The sequence below is a fragment of the Delphinus delphis genome, chromosome 11 (assembly GCF_949987515.2).
Source record: "Delphinus delphis chromosome 11, mDelDel1.2, whole genome shotgun sequence".
Taxonomy (NCBI): Eukaryota; Metazoa; Chordata; class Mammalia; order Artiodactyla; family Delphinidae; genus Delphinus; species Delphinus delphis.
Window position 1 is genome coordinate 77115083 of NC_082693.1, and position 17101 is coordinate 77132183.

General features: G+C 36.2%; 1 protein-coding gene across 1 annotated transcript; it reads right to left on the minus strand.

The window, feature by feature from the left end:
• Positions 1-440: 440 nt before the first annotated feature.
• Positions 441-13104, minus strand: USP44 (ubiquitin specific peptidase 44). The gene is made up of 5 exons (XM_060025405.1): positions 11683-13104; positions 8375-8570; positions 5830-5938; positions 1501-1706; positions 441-661 (listed from the first exon to the last, which is right to left on the minus strand). The coding sequence occupies exons 1-5, from the start codon at positions 13102-13104 to the stop codon at positions 462-464; spliced, it is 2133 nt and encodes a 710-aa protein (XP_059881388.1). The 3' UTR covers positions 441-461.
• Positions 13105-17101: the final 3997 nt, after the last annotated feature.

Sequence of the window (17101 nt, forward strand, 5' to 3'; positions counted from 1 at the left end):
AGAAATGCCTTTTTTTTTTTTTTTTTGGTAAGACTATTAGTGAAAAAAGTCTAATATTCTGTCTGATAAGAATTTGTATAGAAAATAGCTATAAAAGATAAATAAGAAATGTATAAAATGATGCCACCTGAACTTCTTCAGTAGAAGATTGCACAAATTCATGATCTGAGCCAATTAAGACATCGAAATATAAAAGAGGTAACACCAGTCTGAGGTAAACACTAAAAGTTTAAAACTCCCAAGTACTTGAAAAACGTTTAGTTACCTGCTGACATTGATACACATATACTTACGCTAACTTCCTCTGTAAAAAAGAGATTTGTTGTAGTTAGATACAAAATATGTAAACATAGTGTGCACTGATTAGTAAGTAAAAATAAAAACAATGAAGCTCAAAATTAAGTCAGCCCTTTAAAAAGTATATATACAAATCACAAGAAGAAAGCCCCACTGTCTTTGGATCAGCTAAGGATTTCATTAGAAGAGGCATCAGCTTCTTCACTGGGATGTTGGCTACCAGACAGGAGTTCTGGAGGCAAGAGTTTAGAATGTCCATTCTCAGTAACTCGCTGGGTATAAAACAAGATATAAGCTTGGGCCTTGCATACTTCATCCATAGTGCACATGCTTAGCTTGGAATCATTGCAGTGTACCCAGAACCCTAGAGTGAAGCACAGAAATACATCTTAATGTTTACAAAGGAACTTTAGAAGTTTCTAGTATAAATGAAAACATGGATTTAAAGACAGTTTCAGTGAGAGCTAAGCTTTTTTCAAAGGGAAAATAATAGTCTAGCCAATTTATTTCTTTTAATTAGAAATACAGCTTGGGCAGTATGTTACTCTGGAATTATCTACCTTTATCCTAGAAGTAATTTGAAGTTATAGAATCTGACCGATTGGTTCACTTGACACTAGCTTTAATTCCTGGTATAATCTTACCAGTTCATGCTTTGCTGGTAATTATACTGTAAAGCAAATAGTGTACAACTCATGGTAGTGTTAAATTAATTGCCTTCATGGGTTATTTGGGGCCTTTTGTCCATACCTCTTTTTTCTAAGGTTCATGGAGGCATTAAGTAAAAGTTTTATATGTTAGAACTTGAACTCAAAGTTTGTTCCAAATATCTGTGATCTGCCAGTTCGTTAGATGCTTTGTTCTTTAACGAAAGTAACTGAATTAAACCAGTTAAAACAGAGGATCTACTTTTGGAAGTGTGCCTTTAGCACTCTCTGACCTTTAATTACTGAGACCATCCTTACTGTTTTATCCCTTCAGCTTTATAAGTCAAAACTACCACAATCCTGCATAAAATATCCCATTTTCTGCACAAAACCCCGTTTTTTATGAACAATACTGCAGAAGCATTCTTCTTGAAAGAAAACACAGGTCAAGTGGCTTTGCTTAAGATTACTTAGTGGTCAGTTTAGAAACCCTGAAAGCCTGAACTCTGGCTTCCAAAAGTCTAACCCAAGATAAAACACTTTTTCTCGTCTCTACCTCCTTCGGAATTATAACAGTAGGCAGTGTAGTGTCCTGAGCCAAATCCTTTCCCGTGGTGCATTACTACAGCAGATAAATCATAGATAAAACATTCTGGTCTGAGGGATTTCAGGGATTCCCTGCAGCAATAGGGCTCCATGTTTAAGATTTCTTCAAAGCCAACATGAACACCAATCTTCTCTCGGTTATTATGTCCTGACCACCTACGAACAAATCAGGGTAAAATTATCAACAAAATCAAGGGAAAATAACCACGTACTAGGTCCAAACTCATAATAGAAGGCCTCAGCGTAGAGTACAACCATATATAATAAATAGTGTAAACAGAAAATCCTTTCAATGCTAAAGTTGGCTATAAATAGAGGATTGTAGGCTTATTTACCAAACAGGTACAGTCAGGTTGTAAAATAAATTATTTGGCTTCTGTAATTAGATGACAGTATAGGAAGAAAATTAACTTTCAGAAAAATATGGCACTATGGCATTTTCCCCCTTTGAAGAGAGAAATTCAACACACCAAAGGGTTTTTAATTCTTACTGTCTTGTTCATACTTTGAGGAGGATGTTCCAGAACCTAGAATTTGTTCCTGGGAGACATAACCTGGACCTTTCTTGGCCAGGGGTGGAGAAAAAACAAAACAGGGCACCTCTAATTCCTCAGAACATTTCAGAGCTCTTCATACTAAAAAAATAGAAACTGTGACCCTTCCCTGTGTGTAAATCAGTATAACACCTGTTAGTGACAAAACTCAAATAATGTCCCTATACTGTCAGTTTCTCAATCTGTTGGTCATGCTTCCCAGTCTATGCATGTAAAGCAATGTTTTCATCTTATGCATAATATGAATTGGTGCTACAGGAGAAAAATAATGTAATATATGTTCTTTCAAGAGATTATAATCCAACTTGGGGTGTTATGGTGCAGAGACAAAAGAGAGACAGATGAAAATATAGTATTAAAGTATTGGGGCTTCCCTGGTGGCACAGGGGTTAAGAATCTGCCTGCCAATGCAGGGGACACGGGTTTGAGCCCTGATCAGGGCAGATCCCACATGCTGCAGAGCAACAAAGCCCATGTGCCACAACTACTGAGCCTGCGCTCTAGAGCCCGCAAACCACAACTACTGAGCCCACGTGCCACAACTACTGAAGCCCGCGCACCTAGAGCCCGTGCTCCGCAACAAGAGAAGCCACCACAATGAGAAGCCCGTGCACTGCAACGAAGAGTAGTCCCCTCTCGCCACAACTAGAGAAAGCCTGTGCGCAGCAACAAAGACCCAATGCAGCCAAAAATAAATAAATTTTTTAAAAAAGTATTAAAACATGAGGTTAAGACAGCAGGAGGTAGAGAAGGGAGAGGGGCATATAGACAGGTTTTATGAAGGAAAAAAATGTGAAAATGCTTATTAGTATGATGTAAAATGTGGTATGGAACTAAAGTCACGTGAGACTTGCAAATTATGTCATCTGCTGGACTAGAAGTCATATCCCAATCTTTCCCTATTAAATGTATAAAAAAATCCTGTATCCAGTGTACCTTTAATCTTAGTAAAGATGGAAGACCAAGCATGGAAAATAATGGGACTTGCTTAACCTAAGTTCCTGTCATTCTCACTTTATCTCCCTTTTATTTTACCATAAAATTCAAACCTTAAATTATTTAATTATGCTAAAAAGTTATCTAATTAGAAAATATTCATTTCTGCCATTTGCAGCAACATGGATGGACCTAGAGATCATCATACTAAGTGAAGTCAGAGAAAGACAAATATCATATGACATCACTTACATGTGGAATCTAAAATGATACAAATGAACTTATTTACAAAAGAGAAACAGACTCACAGACTTTGAAAACAAATTTATTGTTACCAAAGGGGAAAGATACGGGGGAGGGAGAAATTAGGAGGTTGGGATTAACCTATACACACCACTATATATAAAATAGATAATCAACAAGGACCTACTATATAGCACAGGGAACTCTACTCAATACTCTGTAATAACCTATGTGGGAAAAGAATCTGAAAAACAATAGATATATGTATATGTATAACTGAATCACTTTGCTGTACACCTAAAACTAGCACAACATTGTAAATCAACTATACTCCAATATAAAATAAAAATTAAAGAAAAAAATATTCATTTCTATCAATAGGTGGGTACCCATTATTTTCTGCTGATAAAAATACAGTAAAATGATAAAGAAAAAGATAACACTATATCCAAAATTCATAATGGTTTACTTCTGAGAGGGTGCAGGAATAGGACTAGGAGGCACACACATCGGAACTTCTAAGGTATTAGAAATGTTGTTTCTTATGCTTCTTAAAAGCTCTTGGGCGCCCCTCCCCAATCCCATTCTCCCTTTTATCTTACATACCCTATGTATTGTGTACACTGGTAAATACAATAGTACTTTTTGAATAGATGAAGAGAAAGGAAAGAGATAAATGTGGTGGTAATGGCTGCATAAAAATGGTCTCTGAATCAGAAATATGGCATGAAGCATCAAAAATGTTTTGGGCAGAAGATGGAAGGAGGTCAAATAGGTTTAAATTAAGGTGAGCTTTAAATGGCAGATTAAAGAGTCAATTATGAAGAACAGGAGGTTCTTCAACAATTTGTAGTAGCCAATTAAGTACCAATTTAAGTACCATAAATTTAAGTCCTTTCAATGCTGTCTTTATGGAATCTTACATGTTCTCACCTCTCCATGCTACCTGGCCCTGAACAATATTCACCTCCTAACAATCTTCCTGTTTTCATTCCACTTGATTTTACACACCATGGCAGGTCTCACCAGACTTTTCACTAAACTTTTGTTATATACCCTTTCCTTCCTTCATACCTTTGTTCAGGTTGCTCTCAGGCTAAAGTCCTCCTCCTGTATACACCCCATTCATTCACTTAATATTTTGGGGCATCTACTATGTACTCAGTTCTAGGCTTTGGAATATAGGAATGAAAAAGACAAGATCCATGTCATTACTGAGTTTCTGTTCGTGGGGAGAGAAATAATAAACTATTGCAGATAGTGGTTTTTGCCATGAAGCAAAAATAGGGTAGGTAACGTGACACTGAAGGTTGGGTGGTGCTACTTTTAAATAGGATGGTCAGGGAAGTCCTCTAAAGAGATGAAATATGAACTGAGATTTAAATTATACAAAGTCCTCTATGCCATTAGAGAGGCTTTGGGAATGTTTAGATTTTGCCTAACTCCCTCCTCCAAGGCGCTGATAAATCATTTTGTATATAGTTTGTGATACTTGGTATTTCTACTTCACCATTATTTCTGTGCATGCCTGATTATAATCTTGTTCAGAAAAGAATCCAACCTTATATTCCCCAAAGAATATGAAACAACATCTGGCATTAAAAAGCACTCACATGGTATCTGCTGACTGTACTTTTAACAGCTTAAATAAGTAACTTTAGTCAATTATTTCCATTAACAGTGATTATCTCTGGGAAGTGGGACTGAGAGAAAGAGGTACTTTTAGTTTGGGCTTTTACATTACCTTCTGTAATGTTTGAATTTTTTTTTAACATGTATTCCTTTAATTTAAAAAAGAAAGAAACTGGCAACAACTAATATGTACAAGAAACATGATCTCAATAGTTTCCAAATCATAGCACATAAAGTAACTTCTCATTTCTTAAGAGAAAAATAAACTCTCAAGTTAACATGGTTATTACAAGGTATGAATCCATATGCTTTGATTAACCAACAGATTTGCCAACTAATTTATCTAAATATATTTCTGAAAACTGAAGCTTTTTGTTTTTGTTTTTAACTGCTTGGAACTGAACTGCTATACCATTGTTCAAATATTTTCCAAGCATGAAGCAATTGGGTCAAATACTCTCAAGTTATAGATTTAAATTTTAAAAATTTTATACCTAAAATATGCTGTATACTCTCAAATCAAATACTCTCAAGTTATAGATTTAAATCTTAAAATTTTTTTTTTAAATCTTAAAAATTTTATACCTAAAATATGCTGTATACTCTCAAATCAAATACTCTCAAGTTATAGATTTAAATCTTAAAATTTTTTTTTTAAATCTTAAAAATTTTATACCTAAAATATGCTGAATATTAAACACTATAAGCAGAGACTTACAAGGAGAATGATACTAGCAGACCGAAATGCGAGGGGTCAGCAATACATTCTGCAAGGGAAGATAGTTAAGGAGAGTTACTGAACATGGTGTCTATGATTAGGGCTAGAGACAATGACAGAATTTTTTTCCCTTAAAAAAAAAAAAACAAGTAGATAAGTCATCTAGCCAAGTATTAAAATTTATTCTACTACTAACCTGAATCGTTTGAGATGTAGTCTGAGAACCTGAGGTAGGTGGCAAATCATAAGCTGTTTCTGGGCTTCTGTGAGTACAACTGGTTTTGAGGAAAACCTTCTACGCTTTGCTGTGATATTAAAGACAGAATGAGATGCAAATTTAAGGATACAAGGAAAAGCTGAGTAAACTCAAAATAATTCAGACATGCATTATCAATTAAACATCTACTGCATTACAGGCATTTTACTGTGTTAGAGATAAAGGCATGGCCTTGCCCTCAAGACACTTAGAATCATGTAAACACACAAAACTTATGAGCTAGTCAAGGTATACAGACATGTAAACAAATAAGCACATTGACTCTTGAGCAATAAAGGCTTGGATTACACGGGTCCACTTACATGCAGATTATTATTTTTTTCAATACATGTACAGTCGGCCCTCTGCAGGTTTTGCATGCACAGATTCAACCATGGATCGAAATTTACATCCGCAGTTGGTTGAATCCGCTGATGCGAAATCTGCAGATACAGATGACCTACTATGGAATTTGAGCATCGGTAGATTTTGGTATAAAAGTGGGCACTCCTGGAACCAATCTCCCATATATACTGTACATGATTTAATATAATCCTGAAAATAAGGCAACAGAATGATACTGTGCTATAATATTTTTAAATGGATTTGGCCATGCCAACTAACAGGAGAAGTTAAAACTCTCCCTAAACATACTTTAATATACTCTGAGTCTAATTAAAAAGTTTCATGGTCAGTTCATTTCTTGAGGCTAATCAGGATCCCCGGGGCATGGGACCTTCCTTCCAAGAACACCCATCCCTGCTTCCTGGGGATCCACCCCAGCACTGCCCAAGAAAGCAAGCCTTTACTAGCTCAGCATCTGAGGTCTCCCTCAGTATCTTGCTATTTTAGTACCAAATCTTAAACAAGTGGAACTGAGGATTCTTTTTGTTTACCCCCCTGCTTCTCTAGAGGTCCACCTATGGACCTTGTCCTGGCTGGGCCATTGGCTACCAAAATTTGCTCTTGATGTCCAGGAGCTATTCTTCAACTTGTACAACAACTGCGACTCCAGCCGTAGCAGCAGCTGCTTCTCATGTAGGAAGTAGAATCAGTCCACCATGAGGCTGTCCTCTAACCCATCTCCTCTTGCTACCAGAAGCCTTTCCTCCAGGTCTATGCCCCTGAGATCCAGGTATCAGGCTGCTGCTGAATGTCAAAGACCTACCTTTGGATTGTCATCCAGAAATATATGGTCCAAGTGTAGCTACACAAACGATGTTAACTCCTTGAATTATAATTTTAAACATTTGACATTATGTATTAAATTAAGGCAGCTCTTTTAGGCCCTTATTTGGTGGACCGAGGAAACACACACAAACATGTTATAAAGCCATATTCTGCATTTATTCATATCTTTCTACTCCCAGATTTAGTGATGGAAGCATCTAGGACCATTCACATTTATGTCCAAGAAAAAAAATACTTCACTAACAAATCTGATAAAGGTTTATTTTCTTTTAACCTTATAAATCTTAGGCTCCTATAAATTAACAGATTTTATATTAGGCAGCACACAGAAAACAATGTTAGTATAAGTTGTTCTAGAATACGATCAACTGATGTGCCATTTTTTCAATGCTGGAACAGCCATGTTTCTTTTATATTTACCTTATAAGTTTAGTATCTAAAGCCCTAGAATCATTTTTTCAGACATGGAGCTTAAGGAGAATATCTGCAAATATAAAGTATAAACACTAAAATGCCATGTACACATCGACAGAGATAAAGAAACTGGATAAAGACACAGAAGATCCGATGTGGTTTTGTATACCGTTGCCTGGAGGATGATGCTTCTTTAATTGAAATGGCTATTTCATCCCCCAGTGCTGGGTTCCTATGCTCGCCTCTATCAGAGAGCTTATCATAGTAGATCTTAATTGTCTGTTTCCTCCATTAGGTATGTGAACATCTTGAAAGTGTCTTACGTCTATCCACAGCAACTAGAACAATTACTAATATAGAAGAGACAGTCAGTAGATGGTTTTTGAATAAATTTTTGTTTTTATGAAGCCAAAGTCCATAGCAGCAGTCCAACTATATGTCTTATTTCCTATTATATAAGTACACAGACACACACACACACACACACACACATATATTATCTATATATCAATGTTTTGATATGTAGCAAAAAGACTCATAAAGCAAACATTTCACTCAGTACTAAATAACATGGTTACCTTTTACTATTCCCATTTGCTACTTTATTCTGCCCTCACATATTAAATTTAAATCTTATTTTACGAATTCTTTCTATAATTTACTATAGGATCAAAACATTTTTAATGTCATCAATAAGGGAAAACAAACACATAGTTCACAAATGCCAATTAAAAAGTAGAACTATCCAGCCAAGTTTCTTTTGATAAACTAACAGTTTATTTCTATACCTGCTACTAAAGGAATTTATTCCAGCTTCCTTCATTTGTGTTTCTCTTTGCTAACCTTTGATAAGCAAAGAGAATATACAGCTTCTACTTACAATTGCACTGGTCACATATGTAGATTTTTCCTTCTAAAGCTTCGGTTTCTGTGAATTTGGCCAACATTTCAGTAACCAGACATGGCTGGGAAGCAATATCTTTTCCACTGCATTGGTATCTTTCTGGAAATTCCAGTGACAAGTCCCAGAAAGGTTCTATGGTGTTTGATTTGTTGTCACATGCAAGACATGTAACCTGCAAATAAAAATATTAGTTTCTCAGATTACAATCCTTCTGTCAAAATATTTGTTCCTTTCACTAGAAGCCACTGCCAGTAAATTAGCTCTTCTTCTGAAGATGCACTATCAGAATTCTGAATAATCTGTTTTATATTATTTTCAGGGAATAATTTTTTTCTTCTGTAAACCCATCATGCATTGATGGGCTTTAACTACTAGGCATTCGAAAAGCTCCAACGGCATTAGTCAAGTCTGAATTTAGTAGAAAACCAAACCATGGACTCAGTTATATACCCATTGTGTGTATATATATGTGTGTGTGTATGTGCGTCTATACATATATCTTTCACTGATTGATTTTCTCTCCCCAAATCCCTATAACCTCTTAACCATGATACAAGTAAAATACTACTAGTATATTTTTATATACAGATTTTAAAATATAGTATATTTTTATATATGGTATATTTAGTGTATATTTTGAAGCCCTACCAACTGATAATTTCAAAGGATAGTACATATAACATAAATATACATATAATATAAATATTATACATATAATATAAATACTCCCACTTAAAGCAAACATCACTACATTAAAATCCTCATCAAAATATAGGAACCATATAGAATATGAGGCCTTTCTAACAACTTATGTAGGAAACAGAGTAACTGGAAAAGGAAAGAATAATAATTTCAGTAAAGCATTCAGCAGGATTTAATGCCAACAAACACTGCCCATAACTGAAGACAGACTCTGTAGATCTAAAAATCCACACATGATACGAAATATCACTAAACTCTTTCATAAAAGCTATATTCCTGGAACAAACAAAAATAAAGAGGCCAATTTTAATGTAGATTTTAGATTTAACACAATGACACAAAGAAAATAATACTCCTGGTGTTTAGTTTGGGGACTCACTAGGACCATGGTCTGACCTTTTGAGAACAGTTTCTTGAATTTGGTGTGGGGGTGGGGCGGGGCGGGGCATTCCAACCTCTGAATCTCCTGAGATGACCAGTTTCCTAAGTGTTTATTACACATTGAAACGAAGAAAGCAAAATGCTAGCACAACAATTTTTATTAATTTCAAAATTCATCCATAAAGGAAAAAACAAGCACATAACCACTCTCGCACTATTCAAAATATAAAATGGCAACTTTCTGGAAAGAAATTTGCAGCCAAGTATCAAAAGTCCTAATCTTTGACAAAGTAATTCTACTTCTAGGACTCTGTCCTAAGGAAATCATTAGAAAAACCGTATTAATTGATCGTGACATTATAATGATGTCTGGAAACAGTTTACAAGTCAACAATATGGAAATGATTAAATAAATTATGGTATATACATATGATGGACACTGAAATGTTGTGAAAAGAATGATCAAATATTTTGATGACTATGAAAAATCCTTACATTATTAAATGAAAAAGTGAAAAAAAGCAGGTAAATTCAACATGACCATACAATTAGCGGGAAAAATATGTTTAAATATTCAGAAGAAAAAAAAAAACCTAGATGGAAATATACCAAAATATTAATAGTTTTATGTGTGGGTTATGTGGAGTTATAGTACTAAGGGATGATTTTTCTTCTGCATAGATTTACTATACCATATAGATTTTCTATATGGTATATATTATTTTCTTTATAATTGTGTATTTTAACTTTTGCATAAAAAGTTTAAAATGACAGAGAAAGATGGTGGAAAAATAAAATTGCATGCAACACAAGAAGCACAACTCTTATGTGCTAATTGACACAATGTAGAATCTATACATTTCTGAAATATGAAGGGAAATAAACTTCATAGATATTCCCTAAGAAATACATTTGAAATATTTAAACTACATTCCAGAAAAGTATGCTATAAAAACAAAAGGTGGTATTATTACCATGAAAGTTGAACTGAGGAACAGAAGCATGTGTATAGGGGCCTAATTGCCTCAGTTAAAAAATAAACTGTTTTTTTAACATCTTTATTGGAATATAATTGCTATACAATGGTGTGTTAGTTTCTGCTTTATAACAAAGTGAATCAGCTATACATATACATATATCCCCATATCTCATCCCTCTTGCAAATAAACTTTTTAATAGATCTTTATTGGAGTATAATTACTTCACAATACTGTGTTAGTTTCTGTTGCACAACAAAGCGTATCAGCCATATGCATATTGACTTACTTCACTCTGTATGACAGACTCCAGGTCCATCCACTTCACTACAAATAACTCAATTTTGAATAAACTTTTTTTAAAGCTCTATGCTCTGGAAAAGTAGAGAGCCGATGTCTAGTAATAGTCTACCAACAAATCCACTCATTCTAGAGAATCATTAATTAGATGGAAGATTCTGGTTTTCTGACTTCCACAGGGAAATTTTTGCGGGTGTAATTAAAATAAAGGAAAACCATTTAGGATCTTTCTAGATGAAATCACATTTATTTACCTTAAAATTTTGCTACCTACTTGTTAAAAGTTTTCAAACCTTGCCCCCTTTGGTTCTATAGGAAATCCTCCAGGGCTACTCCTTGGTCCCTGAAATTTCTCAAGTGTACACCAAATCCATTCCCAGTACAAAAGTATCTTCAGGGCTTCCCTGGTGGCGCAGTGGTTGAGAGTCCGCCTGCCGATGCAGGGGACACGGGTTCGTGCCCCGGTCTGGGAAGATCCCACATGCCGCGGAGCGGCTGGGCCCGTGAGCCATGGCCGCTGAGCCTGCGCGTCCAGAGCCTGTGCTCCGCAACGGGAGAGGCCACAACAGTGAGAGGCCTGCGTATCACAAAAAAAGTATCTTCAAATCTGTTCCTTGTGGGATTAAACTCTTCTCAATCCCTCAGAGAACGAATGCAATATCATTAACCTAAGAAGCTCTGTTTCCTGATTCCCTCTCCCCATCAAAAAGCTTTAATATACCATGGATGTAAAACTACTTCCAATGATTCATGAAGGAAGCAACTATAAGAGTGAGCTGACTTCTTCATACATTGTAAAAGTGACCAATTTTGACCTGACAACAGTACTAGTGCTAACATACTCGATATACAGAGAATATGCATTTTTTAGGCTTCACTTTATGCATTCCCCAAGATGAAAATAAGATTTTTAAAAATCCATACCTGACTAAGAAGTTGTCCATGAAAGATGTTATTTACAACATTCAGAACCTGCTTGATAAGTTTCCTTTGAGAAGTGGGGATAAGAGCTGGTAACCTGGTACCAGTTGTCTCTAGTTCATGTTGTATTTTATCCAAAAGCTCACAAAGAAATTCCTGAGCATCTTGTTGGGCATAACCACGAAAAGCAGGAATTAGTCTCCATACTGAGTGTAGCATAGCAAATGGTGAGACCAAGGCCCACTTTCCAGACCACATGACTTGGAACAAAGTATGCAATTCATGACAGAGAGAAATGTATTGTGAACTTGGCTCCCTTGGCTGAATAAGTTCCATCTTTCTACTCTTTGATGCTCCACCGCTTAGTCCTGATGATAAACTTGGATGTCTGGAGCGAACAGAGCATGTTTCTTTTTCTTGGCATTCATTCATTTGATATACTGTATCTGTGATTGGAGGATGCTTATAAGATGATCTTGTTTTATCACTAGCTGTCACAGCTAGCCATTGGTTCAGATCAAGTTTTAAAAAACATTGTCGAAAAATAAGTAAATGACTTAACACTTGAAGAACAGAATTCATATAGCAAGTATTTCCCAAATTTCTCAATCCTGTTACACCAGGAGTTACTATTGGTCTTCGTTTAACAGAGGAGTCACTGGCTTCTTTTAGTCTTACATCTTCTGAGGTAGATACCACTTTATCTTTTGCTGGTGATGCTGAGGCTTGCAGTGGTACTTGAACAGGAACTATTTCTACTGTGGTGGACTCAGCTAGACCTTGCAAACGTAAACTCTTTCTTGGAGGCATACTTTCCAATTCTGCTTTAACTTGATACTCTAATTCTTGCCGTCTTTTCTTCACTTCTCTTTTTGCTATTTTTTCCTGAAATTGTTCTTGCCTTCTTCTTCCAGTGGGTGACTGTTCAAACCAAGTTCGAAAGATTTTACCCATTAGTATCCTTCTCCTGTGCCAAAGAGCAGTATACATTTGATCTTCATTTTGAAGCAGAGATTGGGTGCCATCATGTAAGAAATAAGAATCATCACTTGTACCCACAGACCGTAAAACCCTTCCACTACGAGTGGTGCAGTGATAATTCTGACTTTTGATTGCACTTAATGTACTTCGTAGTAACTTCAGGTCTCCAATTGCATTATCATTAAGAACATAATCATCACAAAGGTAACAAAAAACATACATCTCGTTCACCTCCAATGCAACAGGATGACTGCTTTCTTGAAAGTGCCTGAGTGCATGTTCTTCAATATATCTTCCACAGGCCACATGGGAACAGCTAAGGCAAGCCCAAATAGACTCAGTTGTATTGCAGTCCACACAATGCCATTTCTGAGGGTTGAGGATGGAATGGTCTTGAGCAAGCCGCAACTGCCCAATGTGTTTGCACTTATCCATTGTTAGCATTTATTTAGTCTAGCTGAGAAACACATAATCCAAACAAGTCTCTGTTCATAACATTTGAAGCATCTGAAAACTAAGCAGAACAATGTCAATTTTTAATAAAAGAAAAACAAAAAGCCAATATTTTTCTTTTTCACAAGGTATTTTTTCCAGGAATAATTTAATAAAATTGCTCTCTCTGCTCCCAGTACTTGGGCTGCCTGTCATAATACCATGGGCAGTTCTCACTTTTCATTTACTCTAGACTTCACTAATCTTTCATCCACCTTGCTCTGAAAGCACACACACATCACCTAACTTTCTCTGATGGTTCCTTTTAAAAACTTTGTTTTTAATTTTATGCCACCATCTACTGGTAAAGAATGGGTAGCAATCCCTTTTCACATCCCCTTTTATCCAATAGTCTGAAGGCAGTTTACAAAAATATTCATTTTCTTAAAAATTGGGACTGGCAAGACCCAAATACATCTCATTAGTGTCTATATTCTGAGAGCCCTAAGTGGAGTTACTAAAATATAATCATAGTTAAAAGCATGGGTTTTGAAGTAGAAGCACTTAGGTTTGAAGCTACCTCTGCCACATACTGTTTATATGTCTGATTTGATCAAATATTCTAACTTCTCTAAACTTCATCTGTAAAACAGGGAAAATCATACCACCTTCACAGAATTGTTAAAGGACTGAGATAACAAAATATCTGGCACATAGTATGCTCAGATATTTTGTGAGATATATAAATGCTCAGTAAACAATAAATATCTACACATAGCTATAGTGAACAAATCAATATTACATTCTATTTATTTAAATGATACTAAATAAAAATACTAAATAGTCTAATTAACTACCATTTAAAATTTGGCTTTCCACTAGTAAATCAATAATGACCTTTAATTCATGGCTCTGTAATGATAGACTCTGATTTGATAGACTTGACAGTTTGCCTTAAGGAAAGAGAAAAGCATTCTCCCATTCTGTCTTTGTATTTGAATAGACTCTCAGGAATGTGCAAGGATGTATAAGCAAATTAAGAAAAAAGAGGAAAAATATGAAGTGAGTGGCAATATAATGAACTTCTACATTCTGGCAGGCTAAGCATTATCTGAAATTAGAAGCTTATTTCAAAAAACAAACCCACAGGGCTTCCCTGGTGGCGCAGTGGTTGAGAGTCCGCCTGCCGATGCGGGGGACACGGGTTCGTGCCCCGGTCCAGGAGGATCCCACATGCCGCGGAGCGGCTGGGCGCATGAGCCATGGCGACTGAGCCTGCGCGTCCGGAGCCTGTGCTCCGCAATGGGAGAGGCCACAACAGTGAGAGGCCCGCATACCGTGAAAAACCAAAAACAAAAACAAAAAACCCCACACACCAAAGAAACTTAACATAATAAAACAAATGTGATTCTGACCCAGAAACTTGTTCCTTTATCAGTTAAAAAAACACATCTGCTACCTGAACCTAAAAAGAGTGAAACGAAATCTAGTTAAAAAGTAGGGAATCACAAAACATTTTCTTCATTGATTTAACATAAATTGAACACAAATTTTATGTTGCAGCTGAGGACCTAGATACAGAGCACTCACAACATTGTGTGTAGCATGATCAATGCTTTCCATTTTTTAGGACAGCAAGACAGTATGAATTTCAATGTTACTTGCAGATGCTGCCCAAGGCCCTAAGAAAACTGCAAAGGTAAGGTTGATTTTTGGGTTTTCCCACCTCTTTTTTGTAAAATCTCCTAGCAATCAGAGATACTCCTGCCCACCACCAATTTCTTAACTCTTAAATACAGGGTTTGCTGAATAAAGATTTAAGACTGCCAGCCCCAGCCCTCACAACTGCACACACTTCACTTCTCTTCCCTCAAAATTTCCTGAGGCCCAAAATCTGGTCAAATATAGTATTTTATTAGAACCAGCATTCAACAATAGCTGCAATGGCAAAAGTAAGACATCAGTGATTAATATGCTCCATTACCCTAAATCTTTCCAGGTACTGAGGTTAATAATCTTGGAATCATACTTGTCTCCTCTCTTTCTCTCTCCCCACATCAATCCTTTAGGAAGAATGTTTGGCTCTACCTTCAAAATATATCTAGAATCTGATTACTTATTATCTCTACTGTCACCACCCTGGACCAAGCCACAATCAAGTGGATTACTGCAATTAGGCTCCTAAATGTTCTACCAGCTTTGATCCTTGCTGCCACCAAAAGTTTACTGTTCACACAGCAGCAGCACACTCTGCCTTTAGACCCAGACAATGAGGGCCCAGACCTGACACATTAGAGGGCCCCTGCCTGGCCCTCATTATGTGGAGTCAGCAGAGTCAAGGGATGTGGCCATCTGGAACAAGCATACATCCCAAACTTCCCTTTTAAACTGCTACTTGGGACCTGGAGAATTCCCTGCCCCAGTCATCCTCAAATCCTGCTTCCAGGGCATACCAGCAATAAGAAGCCACTGAAGAATTCTATAAAGGAGAATGACACAATCAGATATGTAGGTTACAGAGGGATCTGAACGGCAGATCTAGAGGAGGGATGAGTAATTAAAGGAGACTCTACTGCTCCAGATATTACAAGGAAATTAAAGCTGTAGCAAAGACAGGAGTAGAGGTAGATTAGTGCTGACCAAACACTGGTTGAAAGAACTGACTCAATATGGAGATTAAGTGAAGAATCTAGGGTTCTCTTCTATCTACTTTTACTTAAAAAGGATCATACAAAGAACACAGAGATAATTTAGTTAAACATTTGTTTCTGGCAAGTCATAGACAATAATTATTAATTCAACTTCTCGTAGAGATGAAGTGGGAAATGCTGTTTATTTATACTCAAGGGAAATTATTTCATTCTAAAATTTTAAAGAGGTGGTATGAGTTGACACCTTGCAGAACATTCAGAAAATAAGGCTCAAAAGAAAAAAAACCTAGAAAGAATATATACACACACACACGTATGTGTATATGTATATATACATACATGTGATATATACATATACACATACGTGTGTGTGTGTGTGTTATCTCGGGGTACTAGGACTACAAATTATTTTATTAATCCATATTTTTAAATTCCCCAAAATAAGTTTTAAATAGGAAAGATAGTGCTAGATTATAGACTAGTCTCTTTACTTCCTTCTTCTCTATATCCTGCAAATACATTCCCTTAGTTATAAGGAATTTTCCTATTTCGTTACAGTTGTTACTAAAAAATCTATTTAGATGATGGCAAGGCCCCTGACCTTCAACAGGAAGTGGCCTATAATCAAATAGCATAATTCCATTTGATGCAAAATTGTAAAAAGGGTGAAATGTTGATCAGATACCATCTCTCTGAGAGGCAATATAGCAGGGAAGAGGTCTCACAGCAAAACAGACCTAAGGAATCCAAATGCCTGAGTCTAACACTCGGCTGCATTTATTACGTGACATAGACAATTATTTATGTTCCACATACCTCAGTTTTCTTATCTGTAAAATAACAGTAGTAATAACATCAATAGGGTTGATGAGGGAATTAGGGAAATTTATATTTGTAAAGCACTTACAACAATTCCTGGCACTTAATAATATGACCCTTAGTACATCTTACCTTCCAATAATAATAATAATAATAATAGTATTACTACTACTACTATTAATATTAATATTATAAATGCTAGCTTCCCTCTAGGTTTATCACTTTTAGCCAGGGGTTCTTCTCAGGCAAATGTGTACTAAGGCAAACTTAGGTACTAACTGATAATTAAGATGTTAGCTGAGGACTAAGGTCAGACCTCTCCCAGGGGTATTTGCATTTTAAAAGGCGATCTTTCAGATAAAATCTTTTTAAAAATCCAAAGAAGTGAAACCAGAATGGTGGAATGACAGATCATGAGATTAATATTTTAGAGTAGGGGGCCCACTTGCTCAGTCTATTTATGAAAGAAACCAGTAGGGGGTGGACGACCAAGCGAAGGGCAGGGAAGAATGAAGAAGGAGCTAGAGAGCCAGGCTGCT

Coding starts and splice junctions, on each gene's coding strand:
- USP44 (XM_060025405.1), bottom strand. CDS start 13,104: ATGCTAACAATGGATAAGTGCAAACACATTGGGCAGTTGCGGCTTGCT. Junction 5,939..8,374: donor CATATGTGACCAGTGCAATT/GTAAGTAGAAGC, acceptor TTAATATCACAG/CAAAGCGTAGAAGGTTTTCC. Junction 1,707..5,829: donor CTACATCTCAAACGATTCAG/GTTAGTAGTAGA, acceptor ATTTGTTCGTAG/GTGGTCAGGACATAATAACC.